At 38.2% G+C, this 16,517-nt stretch overlaps 1 protein-coding gene across 14 annotated transcripts in view; it reads left to right on the top strand.

The window, feature by feature from the left end:
* Nucleotides 1-16,517, top strand: part of hspg2 (heparan sulfate proteoglycan 2) — a 116,576-nt gene that overhangs the window by 28,167 nt on the left and 71,892 nt on the right. For 13 of the 14 annotated variants that reach the window (XM_053240944.1, XM_053240941.1, XM_053240936.1 and 10 more), the window contains exons 2-8: nucleotides 2,073-2,199; nucleotides 2,768-2,833; nucleotides 14,137-14,246; nucleotides 14,440-14,498; nucleotides 14,732-14,892; nucleotides 15,787-15,825; nucleotides 16,173-16,301. In XM_053240944.1, the coding sequence (XP_053096919.1) occupies nucleotides 2,073-2,199; nucleotides 2,768-2,833; nucleotides 14,137-14,246; nucleotides 14,440-14,498; nucleotides 14,732-14,892; nucleotides 15,787-15,825; nucleotides 16,173-16,301 (691 nt within the window). The remainder of the gene's footprint in view (nucleotides 1-2,072; nucleotides 2,200-2,767; nucleotides 2,834-14,136; nucleotides 14,247-14,439; nucleotides 14,499-14,731; nucleotides 14,893-15,786; nucleotides 15,826-16,172; nucleotides 16,302-16,517) is intronic. The other variant, XM_053240938.1, reaches the window with a different exon arrangement.

Here is a 16,517-nt window from a genome sequence, read left to right as displayed (position 1 = left end):
GGTGCCTGTAGAGCTTGAGGAGTCTTCTGAGATTTAGATTTTCATCTAGAGCTCTTTGAAAGTGCTTCCTGATAATGGATGGCCTTTCACGCCCAACACTTCTTTTATCCCAGACTTCAAACTGTTGGACATGGCAATTTACATGTCTTCATGCTGGTGGAACGTTTTAACTTTGAAGCGCCAGAGGGTAATTTCTCAGTGAAAAAAGAAGACTGTGCATCTATTGTGTATAGGTACCCAAGAAACAGACATATTGCCTAGTATTGCTGATAATTCAGTATTATCTTCTGTCACACTCTGTTTCGCAGCTGTGCTGTTATGTGAGGAGAAGCCTAAACGTTGCCTCTTCTCACACTGTTCTTGTTGATGGACCTTGCCAGTTGGCCATGAATTTAAGCAGGGGTTGGGATTGCCATAGATGGGCGTGTGTATGGGAAAGAACATCCCAATGTAACCGTCCACATTTGTCCAATCATTATTACTCTTAAGGGACTTCTGGTTGAGTGTGTCCTTAGCAGATGTGTCCTGGAGTCTTGTTGATCTTGCTGAAGACCAGCTTCCTCTTGGCTGTTCTCTCCTTGTATTGATTGACCGTGGACTCCATCAGACATGGGGATTTGGTCGAGGCAAGTAAACAACAGCTGGGCCAGCCCCAGAACAATGTTGTCGTTCCAGTGATTTCATATATCTCCTGTGACCCTGGGTCCTGATTTTTCTCCCCCCCCCCCCCTTTTTTTTGTCTGCACCACATTGGCTTTTACACACGATAAACACTATTGTTAAAAGGTACATTTGGAAGGTAAACAGTGGGATTCCTACTGCTGTGCATATGCGTGTTTGCACTTCATATCATTTCCTTTGTTAAATGGGCCCCAGCCAGGTGTGGTGGCTAGATGTTTATATAGTAAGTCTAGGTGTGACTTCAGATACTGAATGTGTTCTGTCGCAACCTAAAGACATGTTAATGGCTCTGAAATATTGACCGTTCCATATATGGTTTCTCTGCGACAACCCTGACCCTAACAGTTGACAGAAATACGTCAATACTCCAATTACTAATCACTATAGTGACTTTATTTAGTCTTATTATATTGCTGTTGATGGTGGACCAATCTCAGTTGTTTGAATTTCTTCCCTTGCGTTGCCTTGCATTTTAAGCATATCATATCATATCATATCATATTATATATATATATATATAAAATATACACACACACCATATCATGTAGTTTCTAGCTGCTTAATGGAATTTTTTTTTTTTTTTTTTGGAGTGCCAGGCTTTTTGGACAGACTCCATCCCTGAGGGATAGTGGAGCAGGAGCTGATCATGTAGACGGCTCGCTGAGCAGTTTTCAAAAAGAATTTTGCCAGTCAGCGGTTTTCTTTTGAAAAAGGCCCACGACTGTTGGTTTAGGGTGCTCAGTGAGGGGAGAAAGGATTTGGGTGGGAGATCAAGTTATTTATTAGCTGGAGCCTTTTAAATGGGGCAGCCGCCCCGATGAAGAGGCTGGGAAATGGGAACTGGCATGCCATGCACGTATACAAAGATGAAATGCCATGCACATATACAAAAATGAAATCTAAGGTTGAGCTACCAGGCAAAAGGTGGGCACTGTGGTGTAGTTATTAAACATACTGGGGTTGGTGTGTGATCAGTGGTAATGCAGTTCCTGTGCTTAACTGCAAAAAAAAAAAAAGTAATGAAACACTCTAATGGCGTGAATTTTATTTTATTTTTTTGCTCAAACTACTTCAATGGCAAGGTTATATAACTGTAAAGTACCAGGTTTAAAGTCTAAATCAGTACCAGGAAACTGCATGGTACAAGGTTCTCTGTCCTGAAGATGTGTATGAAAACATCTCCTTGTAGAAAACTTCACCAGATCAGTGATTACACACAGGTTTTAACTTTATGTGGGGCATCAGTATGAATCCATGTGACACATTGCTATAGAAATGATAACGTATAAGAATGTTAATGAGTGCTTTAATATAAACCTATGATTTGACATGTAGTCAGCACTGTCAGAGTTTTGAGCCCCTGTAAAGCAAGCTCTCTTAAATTGTTCTAGGTGGCTGAGAGCTCGAAGGTGTGGGAAGAGGTGCCAATTCCAGAGGATCTCGAGGTGGCCAGAGTGCCGAGGCCTCAGCGCTACCTTGAAGATGATGAAGACTTCGCCGCTGATGAAGCTTCAGGAGGTGTGATTGCCTGAGTTTTCTGTTATTCTCTCAATATCAGACCCTAATAAATAACAATGCAGTAGTTACACAAAAGATCGTTCGTTACTTGTTTTATTTATATTAATAATGAGATGCTTAGCAACTAATTCCTATACAAAGACTTTTTATACAGAAGAATCTCAGCAACGTAATCATTAACCTACAGTTGGTTGAGAAATATTTAATTATTTTATTACACATTAACAAGTGCTGTAACATTTGATTGCAAACAAAGCAAACAAGTGATGAATTGAATGCATAAATGACTGCCTTTGCACAAAAGGCCCTTAATTTTCAGTTTAGCAGTTAATGGTTAATATATTATTTTTAAACATTAATAATGTTTGACATTTGACATCAGGTGTGATTTTTAGTTCTTAAATCATGTGGAAATGTCAGCAAGCCTCAGTGCAACTGATAAACTGATAAAAAAAAAAATATTGCTCATAAATCACCTGTGCTACAGGGATGTATGATCTTTTTTTATGTGATGTCATGCTTTATTAGTGAGCAGAATTTATTGCGTCTTTTTTCACATTCTCTGCAGATTTAATCAGCGGAGAAGAGGATGGAAGCACCCCAGAGCCACCAACAGATGACCTCTCTATAACAAGTGAGGACGTGCTCTTTTTGTTTTTGTCTATTTGAAAATATAAATCCTCCACAGAGTTTGTTCTCTGGCTAGTGCTAGCCTGTAAGATGTACAAATCTTGTGAGTTTTCAGTTAAGTAATCATTTAATATGTAAAGTAAATGAATACATATAGAAAGTAAACATGTAAAGTAAGTAATGTAAATACGTTAAGTATATAAAGATATTATGTAAGTAAAGACACAAAGTAAATATGTAAATAGAATACGTAAGTAAGTAGATAAGTAAAGTAGTAGGTAAAGACGTGAAGTAAAGATGTAAAGTAACTATGTAAATGCAATAAGTGAGTAAAGGCATAAAGTAAGTAAACATGTAAATACGTGAAGTAAGTAAAGACGTAAAATAATACGTAAAGTAAGTAAATATGTAAACACGTTATGTAAGTAAGTAACGACCGAAAGAACGTAAGTAAATATGTAAAGATGTAAAGTAAATATATTAAATAAATATGTAAGTAAGTTAAATAAGTAAATAAAGATGTAAGGTAAATTAATATGTAGATATGTAAATGTTATGTAAGTAAGTAAATATAGAAGTTAAATAAGTAAAGATGTAAAGTAAATATGTAAATATGTAAGAGTAAATAAAGATGTAAAATATGTAAGTAAAGCCATGTAAATATGTATGTAAATACATTAAATAAGTAAAGTTGTAAAAAAGGAAGTAAAGAGATCAAGTAAGTAAATACATAAAAAGGTAAGTAAAGACGTAAAGATATAAAGTAAATATGTAAATACATTAATTAAGTACGTAAAGGCATAATAATAAAAAATATGTGCAAGTAAAGACAAATTAAGTAAGTAAAAATGTAAAGTAAATATGCTAAAATGTAAAGTTAATATGTAACTATGTTAAATGAGTGTGTGAGTGTCTAGGTCTGGCTTGTCCATTGAAAGTGTGGTTACTGAAAGATCCTCTAAAATTATTTAAAAAATTCTGAAATTATGGTTTTTTTTTTTTTTTTTTTTTTTTTTTTTTTTTTTTTTTTTTAAATTAATTATGACTGCCCCTGCAGTGGATTCTCATTTCATGTCCTCATTGAACTCATTAGCTGTGATTTGATATACCATGAATCAGGGATCACCAGTTTTATTTGCAAATTTGTATCCATTGTGGCTGCAGCCTTTCATTCCAGCCGGACAGAAGTCATACCTAATACTCAAAGACCAAGATCATCTGATTAAACAAGTAGAACCAGTGTTTTTGTTTATAAGATCGAAGACTTCTACAATGAAAGAGCTTTTTTTTTGCACAGTTATCATACTGCAGATTTTTCATATCAGCCCACTCTTACTTTAAATATGTTATAAGAGTCTGTGTTTCCCATCGTCTCCATCTAAGTGGAGTGTGTGTTGTGTCCTGAATGTTGTCTGGTGCACATCCTGACGTTCACTGCTTCTCACAGTGGCCTCGCCATAACACAGCTCCTCAGATTTGTGTCTGAGGTCCAAACAATCCTTATGCTTGCTTTCATCAGATAAGAGGCCAAGGTGGAAGTTAAATAGCACACTTGAAAGGCAGGAGTAAACAATGGATACATGGGCAGACAATGCAAAGACCTGTTTTGCATTCTCCCAATCGCACGTTTTACTGCGCTGCTTTTTACATATGGGGAAGAACTTAATTTGTCAATTTCGCTCAGAGGAAGCAGTGCATCAATTTCTTTTTGAGCAGAGGAAGAGTGCATCAATTTCTCACCTTAGAGTACCACGCAGATTACGTATTAGATCAGATTACATATTAGATTACATATTAATACCATACCGGTATGAGCTCTACAGTACACTACATATTTCATCTTGCGCCGAATATTAATTCTCTTTATAAATCTATTATCTAAATTAAACAGTACCTGAATGCGTTCTTGCTAGCAAGGCTGTAAATATCATTCAGACTGTATGACACTGTATATACTGCTGTGATTCATGATATACTATACATGCCAGATACCTCACATCATACAAATAGCCAACAGCTGTGTCTGAGCACCCAAAGGAAATTAATAATGTGATAATTATTGAGCTCGCACATGGCTGCTGTCCTGATCATGCGTGGGACTGATGATGTCTGTGCTTGAGTATTTCACATATGGTTAAAGTAAATATTACCAGGGGGAAATCCTGCTGGCAGGTTGGAGCTACTTTCTGATTAGTAGACAAATGGTCTCAGAGGGGCGTACTGATTAATTCCAGCATCTTGGATTACTCAAGATAAACTTCTTTCAGACTGGATAATATATTGGCTGATGTATTCAGTGGTGAAGACGTTTGTATAGACTCCCCTTTTCATGAGAAGCTTAACATGTCAGTCTTCTTCGTGGCTTGTTCCGGTTAAAGAGGAAGCTCGTCCTTAACAGCCATTTATAGATCACCGCTTGCCTGCACTTTGGAAGAAATATACGGCTTTTCCTGTAATGGAGTGATGACTGATTTAGATGACTGCTTTCTGTCTTTTTGTCCTTCCTGTGGGCCTTTTCCTGTGGGTGATGAAAAAGATAACTGTCTACTACGATCACTGTGACTTTCCTGTTTTTGTGTAACGTGTCGTCTTCTGTTTCCTCATCTCACAACTTTGCATTAGACATTGACTATAGTTGTAGGAATGGCCTTTGTCAAAGAGGTTTTCTTTTTAAGTTACATAATGAAAGAAAGTAAAATTAACCATTTTGGCAGTTTCTCAGCTAAATTCCTCATTGTACAAATATTCTCCTGGTCCGTTTTGTTGGGTCAAGGCAGGGAATTTTTGTTGTAAATGAGTATACGGATATAAAACTAGCATGTACTTCAAAACTTTTAATGTATTAATAATCATAGAAACACTCTAGAAACTCGAGAAAGTTCCTTGCATTTTCAGCATTAAAAAAAAGATTCGCTGATCTGAGGAAAGGTAGCTAACTAACACAACTTTGCCTTTGGTACATTAGCTTTTGGCTTGTCACCTGCATAACTAGGTCTCGTTTGGGGAGTCATTTTTGAAATGATCATTGGAATTAAGAAGTTAAGAAAGTTGTAGATAGCTGTACCTAGCTGTATTATTAGTGTCTGGCTTTCTTCTGCTGGTGAGGTAGGTAGCGAAAACAAATTTCACTTTCAAATATTCACCAATAAAGCAATAATGGTTTGGAATTTACAGCCGTCATCACCATCATCAGTCATTATGACGTTTCCCAAGTTCCAAACCAGGAAATCTCATTCGAGGAAATCTCAGATCTCATTTGAAGTGCATAAGCATGCTTATAAACACATACAAAAATAGTTATTTACCAACCTAGAAGGGCCAAAATATTGATTTACAAAATATATTTTTTGATAGGTTTGAAGGCTGCATGAGTTGTTTTTTTTTTTCTTTTTTTTTTTTTTCTCTTTTCTTTTCTCCCTCCCTAATTAAGTAGGGAAACTGGTTAGTGTTAATGGTCCTAATAACTGTACTATCCCTACTATTTACAACAGAACTGCACCATTTGCATGCATCATGTTTATTTTTCCAGACATGCACACTTTTTCAGACCTGTGGCAGCCACTTTGTGTACAGCTGCACATAGTTGTCTTTTTTTAAAACTTTCATATTCAATGCTTAATGTTCAAGTTAGAATATTTTTATTGCATTTCAAACTAAATACAAAGTATCTTTAAAAATAGAAAGCGTGTGTATCTAAAAAGTATTTGTGGGTCTTTACACAAACACCTTTCCTCGGATTTAAAAATGCAGTAAAAGAAGCGCTCCTTATCAGTGTCTCCTTATCAATGTCAATTTTGTAGATATGAAGTCCAAGCTAAAACTACTCCTCCATCTCTGACCTTTTTTCCCAGAGCTTGTCTTGCTCGTGTGAAGTAGGAGACATCTCCCAACTTATCTCTGATTCATCTTCTAGTACTCATGGCTTTCACAGGCCCCCATGCAGCCTGAGAGCATGAGGTCATCCTGGTACTTACAACCACAGAAATAAAGGTTACTATTTCGAGTGAGCGGAGAACTGTGGAGTAAGATTGATGTGCTTGGGCTTCATTTTGGCTCCAGGCTGAAAGAAGCCACATCTGTAGACCGTGGGGTTGTTTCGATGGTGTTATCTTTTACTTGGTCCAAAAGATGATTTGCAGTTGGCATTTAAAAAAAAAAACCAAAAAAACAAAAAAAAAAACAGTATGCTTCTGATGTTGTTATACTTTTAATCATTGGTGCCATTTTCTATGCTCCTCTGAAAACATATTTTCTTTCTTTAACATAACATTCAACTTATATTGCAGTTACATTTTCCACATTTGAAACAGCTGGGAATGTTAGCCACACCATTGAATTCTTGATTCTGATTGGTCTGTACCATCAGCTCTGCTCTGGTGGACGATCTACATAATCTAAGACTAACAATAAATGGATTTTTTAAAAAACTTGATATGGTGATGTTTATTTAACAGTTATGGAAGGAGTCTCCAGGATCAGTGCATTGTAACTGAAATGAAGTTTTCCACCATGGGAGAGTCTTCAGGATTTGTGCTTTCTAGTTTCTTTGTAACATGACTGACTGATTTTTTTTTTAAATCTTATTAATTACAATAGTGAGAAAAAAGAGAGGCTGGTGAGGGATCATCAGTTTATAGCTGCTATAACATAAGTGATTACAGGTACTAACTTGTTTTGTGGATGTCCCACAATATTATGTAACTACAAATGGATAAAAAGCAATTGTTGGCAAATCACACTATCCTGTCATTGATTTTCTTATAACAGTACGCCCTGTCCATAATGATTGGACGGTCTTTAGGTTACCAGACCCCCTCTGCTCCTAGATGTTCCACACAGAACAAAACTGACCCTCACCATATGCTCGATGTCTCCTACAACAATCGCCTGATGGTCAACAGATGTCAAAGCACCTGATGGAGATACATAAGAATCATTAAACTCTTTCAAGAAGAGCAAGGGCCACCCAGCTCTCCATTTTACTCCCTTTTTCCTCAGTTGGGACAGTTGGTGTATTGGGTGAGTTAGGATCCTAAAGGAGGTGGCAATAGCAGTATGGTGGTTGGGGGTGCTGGCAGCTGCAGTTATTTTGGTTCCCTCTTTGTTGTTATGATCTTGCTCTCATGGAGGTGACCATATGCATTCTGTCAATGCCTGGAGAAGCTGTGTTGAGACCATCGCTTTAGGTTTTCAGTGAGAAGAAAGAGTTCCAAAAGTCCAGAAGATCCCTCTCTAGTGCCTTATTCAGCTATCAGCATGTCTCCTGTTGTCTGAGCAGAGTTCACATCTCACACACGGCTGTCTAAACAACCCTCTTCGTGAACTTCGGATTTCAGACTCAGATATTGCCACTCACTGTTAAGACAGCAACTCGACAGTTGCCATGGAGAGCTATATTTTCCTCCCGCACTGTAGGAAACATTGTCTCACTGCCTTATTTCTGGTGTGCCTCTGTAGTCGCAAGTCATTAGTGTACTTAGCTTGTGTTACAAAAGGGATGGTCTTATCCTCGCAAAAAAAAAAAAAGAATGAAACTTGTAACAAAGAGCTCACAATCCTGAGTTTATTGACATAATCTTAATGACATAACTTGATTTTGTGCCTACCAGTATAAACGTTGCAACGTTCTATTGCACTTCTTGATCTAGGAGATCTAGGAGTGTCCCTCATAAACTAATAAACTACCTTTTAGGAATTTATAGAACTATTTACAGCTTTGCTTCCGGCAGCCAGTCTAAACAAACAGCGCTCTTGAAATGATCAAAAAAAAGGGCTGGTGCGTGAAACAGAGATAACGAGAAATTTCGAAAGATCCAAGTCTCTTTTGCTTCCTTATCTTTAAAGCAGTTGGGAAGGCATGCTTTGTCAGTCTGCCTGATAGCACACAGAAGGCTTTGTTGGATGGAAATATAACCAGCCAACGCCAAAATGGGCTTTTTTTTTTTTTTTTTTTTTTTTTTAGTTGGCAATTTGTGTGAGGATATGAATCACAGCATTACAGCCTGCTTTGAAGTTAATTGTCTCTAATTAGGGCAGGTTATCATGGAAGCTGACTGGCTATGCTATATAAAGCCCATGTTCCAAGTAGAGCATCTATGTTTTTGCATTGCATCTGCATTCAAAGTTTGGTTCAGGGGGAAAAATATGTCAGTTTCGAAAGGATCTTTTTGATTAGATTGTTCATGAGACAAAAAACAACACAGCTTATGATGTTGCAGAGAAACGCGCAATCTCTGCTGTCTTGACGACTTTACTTTTGGTGGACTCCTGACTGTTACAAAGTGCTAACACTGGAGACTCCTTTCAGAAATGTTTAAAAAAAAAAAAATCTATCTAAGAAAAAAAAATCACGGTTTCAGCTATCATTTGACTTTGTCTGTTAAATTAAAGCACATTTATTTAATGTTTTTTATTGTTAGGCTTAGATTATATAAAGCATCCACTATACAAGGCTCTGTGTAAGAGCTGTTCCTATAGAAACAACTTCATAATGTTTGCTAATAACTTTGGAAAAGATACATTTTCCTTTCAATGTAGTCACTGCTTTGACAGCACAATGATGGAACAGAATTTCTCATAAGGGATGGGAGCTGTTCAACCCAATTATCCCAGTGACAAGAAGACCAATTACGGGAATCTTTTGGAAAACAGGAAGCTGTCACACTGAAGCTGCTCACTATGAGCGCGGATCTCAGGGAGAGAAGATGTGAGAAGCAGAGAGTTGAACCGTGCTCAGAACTAAAGGATATCCTGCTGGCTGCAGTGACCCAGTAAGAGAACCTCTCCGACAGATGACTGCACAGTTTTTCCCCTCAGGGTACTGTGTCGCCACCATCTCCCTCCGCCATCTGTGTCTCTTCAGCTTAACGCTAAGCCGAATGTGACCGCTGGCCTGTTGACAATGCACCACAGAACAAGAGGAAGTTCAGTGACTTTATACTGAACTTGCTCTCTAAGTCCATGCTTAAATCCATTCTACACGGTTTGCTACCATTCCAGATGTGGTGACAGATAAAGATGTATAAAGTAAAGCAAGTCCGTATTTGAGATTCATTCTTCGTGCACCTGTTTTAACTGAAAAAGCTATTCTTCCTTATAAAAAAAAAAAAAAAAAAAAAAAAAGGCTTTTCCCATTTCTGGCTAGTTCATTCCTTACATTCTTGAAAAATTAAACTTGCTTGCTTGCTTGTGTCCCTTTGTGAACCTTGGTCACTCATCCATTCCAACCAACTGACCCAAATATTTCAGGCTACTGACCCTCAAGCACTTGTGCCCCCTACAGAAGCACCATCTCTGGTGGAGATCCAAGGCCTTGGAGTGGAGCTTGCTCACATACTCTCTCTCTCACGCCAACCCGACTACAGTCAAATCTCCAGAATTGGATGTCTGTAATTTTTTTTCTTGGATCTGAGCACATACTTTGGTGTTTTATTTATCCATCCTGCGAATTCTTGACTATGGGTTTTGCCATAAACAGAAAATGCTTCTTTGTATAAGATTGGATTGAAGCTGTTGTATTCAACACAGTAATTAAGGCCCAAATGCTGGTTTGCCAAAATGGCTCTATGGCCACCCACAGGATTTGTTCTAGATTTAACTGAGATCTTAGTAATTTCCTCAGTGTTTTATTTGTACCCTTGTTCATAGTCAAGTATTGCCTTATCCAACATTTGCTCGTAGTAGAGATTTATTGCTCCAAACATATACCTATATTTGGATTTATACTCCAAGTGGGCGTGACATAAACATTCCCAGCTCACAGTCAACTATCAAATAAGATGATGTTGAGATATTTTGTTCAGGTAGTGCACATGTTAACAACAATGATATCCATTAGTTTTTGTTTGGAGGTATCTGCCATTTGCGAGCTAAGGAATTGACTTTACTAGTGCTTTGGAAAAAGAAAATAAATATAAGCCAGGAAGCTCTGAAGTAGCTAGGATCATGTGATGAAAAGGAAAAGCTGTTTCTAGTATATTACTGTCCATCTTCAGTATGTCAGAGGAAAAATAAAGTCATCAACTTGGCAGATGGATGGTTTTGATCTCTCTCTCTCTCTCTCTCTCCCTCTATCCCCTATTCCCTTATAATCAGTGTGAACTGTGAAGGGTGTGCGTCGAGAGACGGAGGAGGGCTCTGAAGGTTGAGTTGAAAGCAGCATGCTGGAAAAGGCTCGCACAGCCGTGTGCCTGAATCAGTCCTTTGTCTGGCACACAGGCCTCCGTGTGTTCCACTGAGATCTTGGTCCATAAAGCCCCCACAGTTCTGCTGCACTGCTCTAACACCCAAAACATTTGAGAATCAAGAGTTCGGAATGCTTTTTTTTCCCACGTTTTTGCCCTCGTCTGTGCTCTTGGCGTTCGAGACCACTTGACTGGGGATTTCCCACATGGAAAAAGTGAGCAGTGCAGGGCTGGAGAATGAGAGGAAAGGATAGCAACTGGACTGATGTTTTAAGCAGTGGTTGGGCTACTGTTTGGGTCGCTTCCATACAAGAGATTAGGGCCTTTTGGTGTTCATACTTTTTTTTATAGTGGTGTCCCACCAGGCATTGATTGAGACCTTGTTCACAGGCTCTGCTTTGGTTTTCTTTCTTTTTTTTTTTTGGTTTCGGAGTAGATTTGCAATGGTGATGCGGTAATACAAGCTGGGGTGGAATTTCAATTCAGTTAACAATAGACATTGTTACAAAGTAGCTGTACAGAAATCCGGACATAGATTTAGATCCCTAATGAGCAAGCCAGCAGAGACAGTAGCAAGGAAAAACATCCTGATCAACGATCAACGATGAAAACTGGAGAGGAACCAGGCCCAAAAGGGAGCCCATCATCTTCTGGATAGGGGATAGTGGAATTATAAATGATTACACAATAAAGATGTAAAGACTTTTGAATAAGGGTGTTTTAATATATGCAATGCCCATTTGAATTGAACCCCTGGTGTGTTTTTCCCCTGTTGTGGTTCTTTAGATAGATGAGAACACAGAACATCTGATTGTGGACCAAAACAGCCGGCCTGAGAGTGTCTGAGCAAGGAGTTGTTGGTCCAATTTCATTCAAACCCTAGTGCTGTTTAATTGCAGTGATGAAATGATTTGACTCTGAATCGACCCAATGGCAGGAAGTGAACCAAACATACCATTTTTGGGCTGCAGGCAGCATTTTTTTTGTAGATGTGAGCTGCTAAACCAAGCTGCTCTACCAGCATTTATTTTGCTTTTTGGTTCATTTAATTATGTCCATTGTGAAACTAAAGAAACCAAAAGTATCAATTTTGTTCTGATTCTGACTAATAGGTGTTAAAGCGCAATAAGAGTCCAGGGATAAGCAGTCTTTATGATCACAGCAGCAGTTCTTGGGTACAAATCTTTAGTATCCAGGTGAAATTGTTCACTGACATGAGGGTGACACTGGACCATAAACTGTTTTGGGAAGCGCAGATTTTCCTCAGCAGCAGATGGTGATGTAAAAGTGCTGAAAGCTCCAAGCAGAAGTAGAGCATTTGAAGAAACTGAGCAGAGTTTGGAAAGCTGTTCCCTCCAATAATCCCATCAGTTCCAGGCTTAGCTCACTATGAAATTGTGTGTGCAGAGCAAATGACCATCTGCTGACCAAATAGTGTATTATATCAGCAAACACAAGGTATGCCATGGAATGTTATCAATATTCGGCGAATAAAAGATTTAATTTAGTGAAGGTGAGGGGACTTGCTTTGTGCTTTTGATTGTGCACTTATATGTGGATGTGTGACGTCATGCACATCAGCACCATCAGACGTTCCGAACAGTCGAAACAAAATACGACTCCCAAAGAGAACCATGGGAAGTAGCAGTAAGCTGTAAGAAATAGCACAAATATTGACTTCCTTGCTTAACCTGGAATGAGACTCAAGTAATGAAAGGTGATGGCATGTGAGTGAGAATGGAAACCTAGAGCTATTTAAAGATCCACTGCTTGCTCAGTCTATAGAGATAATCTGTGATAACTAGCATAAGAAGAAATGCCTGTTCTGTTTAGAAACTGAACATCTGACCACATACTTATGTTGGCACTGTATCTCCAGGTTTAGATTTGTCCTGGACAAACAGATTGTTGCATAACCTTAATATTAATACACTCCTTCCTTTCCTGCATATAGTTTGTATGCAGTTACTACAATTACAATACACACACTCTAGAATATGGTATGTGGATGATATCTGATGAGTTCAGATGCCATTCTCTAAAAGCTACATGAACTTAATTTTTCATAAATACCCCCATGGTGAGTCTTTTACCAACGTTCTTGGTTTTTTTTTTTTTTTCTTGGTTTATTTTTGGCTTAGTATAAAAATTGAGCTTACTTGTTTTTGGCTTGGTGTAAAAATGTACATTATTTGTGTTTGGTGTAAAAAAAAAAAAAAAAAAATCTTTGTTTTTGGCTTAGTATAAAAATTGAGATTACTTTGTCTGCCACTTGGTGTAAAATTTGAGCTGGCTTGTGTTTGGCTTGGTTTACAAATTAAGATTATTCGTCTTTGATTTGGAGTAAAAATTTATCTTATCTGTTTTTGGCTTAGTATAAATGAGATTACTTTGCCATTGGATTGGTGTGTAAATTGTAACTTACTTGATTTTGGCTTGGTGTAAACATTGAGATGCTTGTCTTTGGCATGGTGTAAATATTGAGCTTACTTTGTCATTGGCTTGGTGTAAAAAATCAACTTTTTCTTTGCCTTGGTGTAAAAATTAATCTTACTTGTCTTTGACTTGGCTTAAAAATAAATCTTGCTCGTTTCTGGCTTAGTGTAAAACTTCAACTTAATTGATTTTGGCTTGATGTAAACATTGAGATACTTTGTCTTTCTGGCTTAGTGTAAAACTTGAACTTACTTGTCTTTGGCTTGTTGTAAATATTGAGCTTACTTGTTTTTGGTTTGGTGTAAAAGTTGAGCTTACTTGGTGTAAAAATTAAGATTATTTGTCTTTGATTTGGAGTAAAAATGTATCTTATTTTTTTGGCTTGGTGTAAGAATTGAGATTACTTTTTGTTTAGCTTGGCGTAAATATTAAGCATCGTTGTCTTTGGCTTGGTATGAAAATTGAGCTTACTTTTCTTTGACTTAGCGTAAAAATAAATCTTATTTCTGGCTTAGTCTAAAACTTGAACTTGCTTGTCTTTGGCTTGGTGTAAAAATGAATCTTATTTCTTTCTGTCTTGATGTAAAAAGTGAGCTTACTTGTGTTTGACCTGGTGTATACAAATGAATCTTATTTGTTTCTGGCTTTGAGCTTCATTTGACGTTGCTTCTTTGTCCTTTACCCGCAGTTTACTATCGTGCGCTGGTGAACTTCACAGACTCATTCACCTACGGGCCTGAGCTTGACGACATCGATTCTGCAGCCTTCCAAGAAATCTCAGCTGCCATTGTTGACACGGTGTGTATTATCAATGATCAGTTTCAAACCACACATTTTCCTACATGCCACATCTATCTCAGTCCGTTTAGAGAGTAGAACAGGGTTAATGTCAAACTTGGGAATAAGACTATACAATTAGACTTACTCACTGGGTGTAATGTAGCCAGCTGTTGTGTTTGCATGTAACTGATGATGTTTGTCTCTCCCACAGCTTGAATCTGAGTACTTCAGGATACCAGGAACCCAGACTGTCAATGTAGTCCTCATCAAGTAATGACTGTTTTCTGTATCGAAACTATTATTTAAAAAAATGCAACACTAAGTAAGAAATAAAACACTTGGAGGAATGCTTTTATAGGAAAATAATCAACTACAGAATGGTTCACTCCAAGCCGTCTTGAAGCGGGATTACGGTTGCAACTCTTCAAAGTTGATTATTTTCCAAGAACAGCATGTCTCAAAAATGTTTAATGTTTCACATGGTACCTATCTTGTGTTTTAAGGCAAATCGGCAAGGATGTGTTTGTGGAACTGGACGTGGGCTCGGAAGACAACTCTAATGAAGCCCAGATCCGAGGTGTGCTTTACTCCGTGGTTAGCGATGGATCCATTGCATCCTACGTGACGTCTGTCAGGGGCTTCGAGTTTAGACGCCTAGGAGAACGTAAGGACCCTGAATACCATCACATCAATGCATTTATACATCTTTGACCTTTAGTATGCTAGGGGTTGCATGACTACAAATTTTTTTGTAGTCTATTTCCATAGTTAAAGCAAAAACTGTTAAAGGACGTCGCTATTTTTAGGCTGTTTTATTTGTGTAGAAAAGAGCACAGAAAACTGTACTTAGTTAACAGCAACACACAGCCTATAAATCAAATTCTAGCTTCAGTGCATTTTTAGGCTACTCTGTTAATGATGAAAGTAAATAATTTGGTGCAATAAATGTGCAAAAATCATAAATCAGTGTATGATATTGCAGTATGTAAGGATTTAATGCCAAGTCTTTGAGATCTGACTTTAAACTAGCTGAGCGGGATTAGATAGCGATGTGCAACCCGCGGCTCCGAAAAATATATAGCTTCAAAGGACAACAGAAATAACTGTGTTAACGGTTCATTAAAGCAAAAGAATGTCGTCTTGTGCAGGTGACTGTAGAATTGGCTTTATCCAGTCTGAAATATTTTCAGAAAACACTTTTGGCTGCTTTCTTTAATGTCTGGCTCACTGTTTTGTTCCATCATGCTGGCTAGTTGACAAATCCCCCAGTAGCAACTAGGGACCACTAGGGATGACTAGTCTAGGCAACCCCTAGGATGCTCTACGTTCATGTTGTTCACATTCAGTCTCAAAGGTTTGGCACATCTCTGCTCCAACACTCCTGATCCAACAGTTTGATCATTATATGATGACCTGAATTAGGTTTGTTGGTGCTTGTAGCCTTCTAGGACTCCGAGACGAGACTGTTTTTCACCTTCCAATATTTGTATATGTCAGTGTGGCTACGCGAGACAACCAGAGTGCGATGATAAAGATCATTTTTATGTCTGGTTTGTAGCTGATACCGCCCTCCATGTGGAGCCTCTAGCTTCTCCAGGTTTGTACTGTGCCATGCCTGCTGCATGGCGACTGTAGAGTGCAGCCGTTTTCACTTGCGAGAAATGTATTGGCAAGGAATGGACCTTCTCATGCATGGATGTATATAACTTACATTTGAGGAGAAGAATGAAATACTTTGCATGCCCAGCCTCATGGCTCATGATGAATGCAGCTCTTATACAGTATCATTCTCGAGTGTGACAGTGGATGACTCTGCTGTACAATGAAGTATCGCTTCTGATGTGTGATGATGTGCTTTGAGAGGTTGCCGTGTGTTTGCATGAAGACATGGATTCAAATTGCGTAGTCTGGTCCACTCTCACTGACTGTCGCTGTTCTTGTTAGTGAAGCCCAGTCCGCCTGTGCCCTGTGCCACTGACGAGTTCAGCTGCAGAACCGGAGTGTGTATACCTCTGAATTTTGTCTGTGACAACAGACCAGACTGTCCAGACATGAGCGATGAGGTTAATTGTGGTGAGTAAAATCGTGCTCTCTTGGGACTATACGTTAAATATGTAATGTATGTAGACATATAGTCCTTTTAGCTTTATTCCTGTTTTTAAACATCAACATTAATAATAGTGAATGGCAGAACATTTTGAAATTCTATATTATTTTGCAAGTAAATTCTATAATAAAGGGTCATTTTCAATTTGCATGTAGATCCTTATGTGTAAGGATCTCCCAGGT

The sequence above is a fragment of the Pangasianodon hypophthalmus genome, chromosome 16 (assembly GCF_027358585.1).
Source record: "Pangasianodon hypophthalmus isolate fPanHyp1 chromosome 16, fPanHyp1.pri, whole genome shotgun sequence".
Classification (NCBI taxonomy): Eukaryota; Metazoa; Chordata; class Actinopteri; order Siluriformes; family Pangasiidae; genus Pangasianodon; species Pangasianodon hypophthalmus.
Note: the sequence above shows the minus strand (reverse complement) of the source record. Positions and strands in the feature narration are given on the sequence as shown.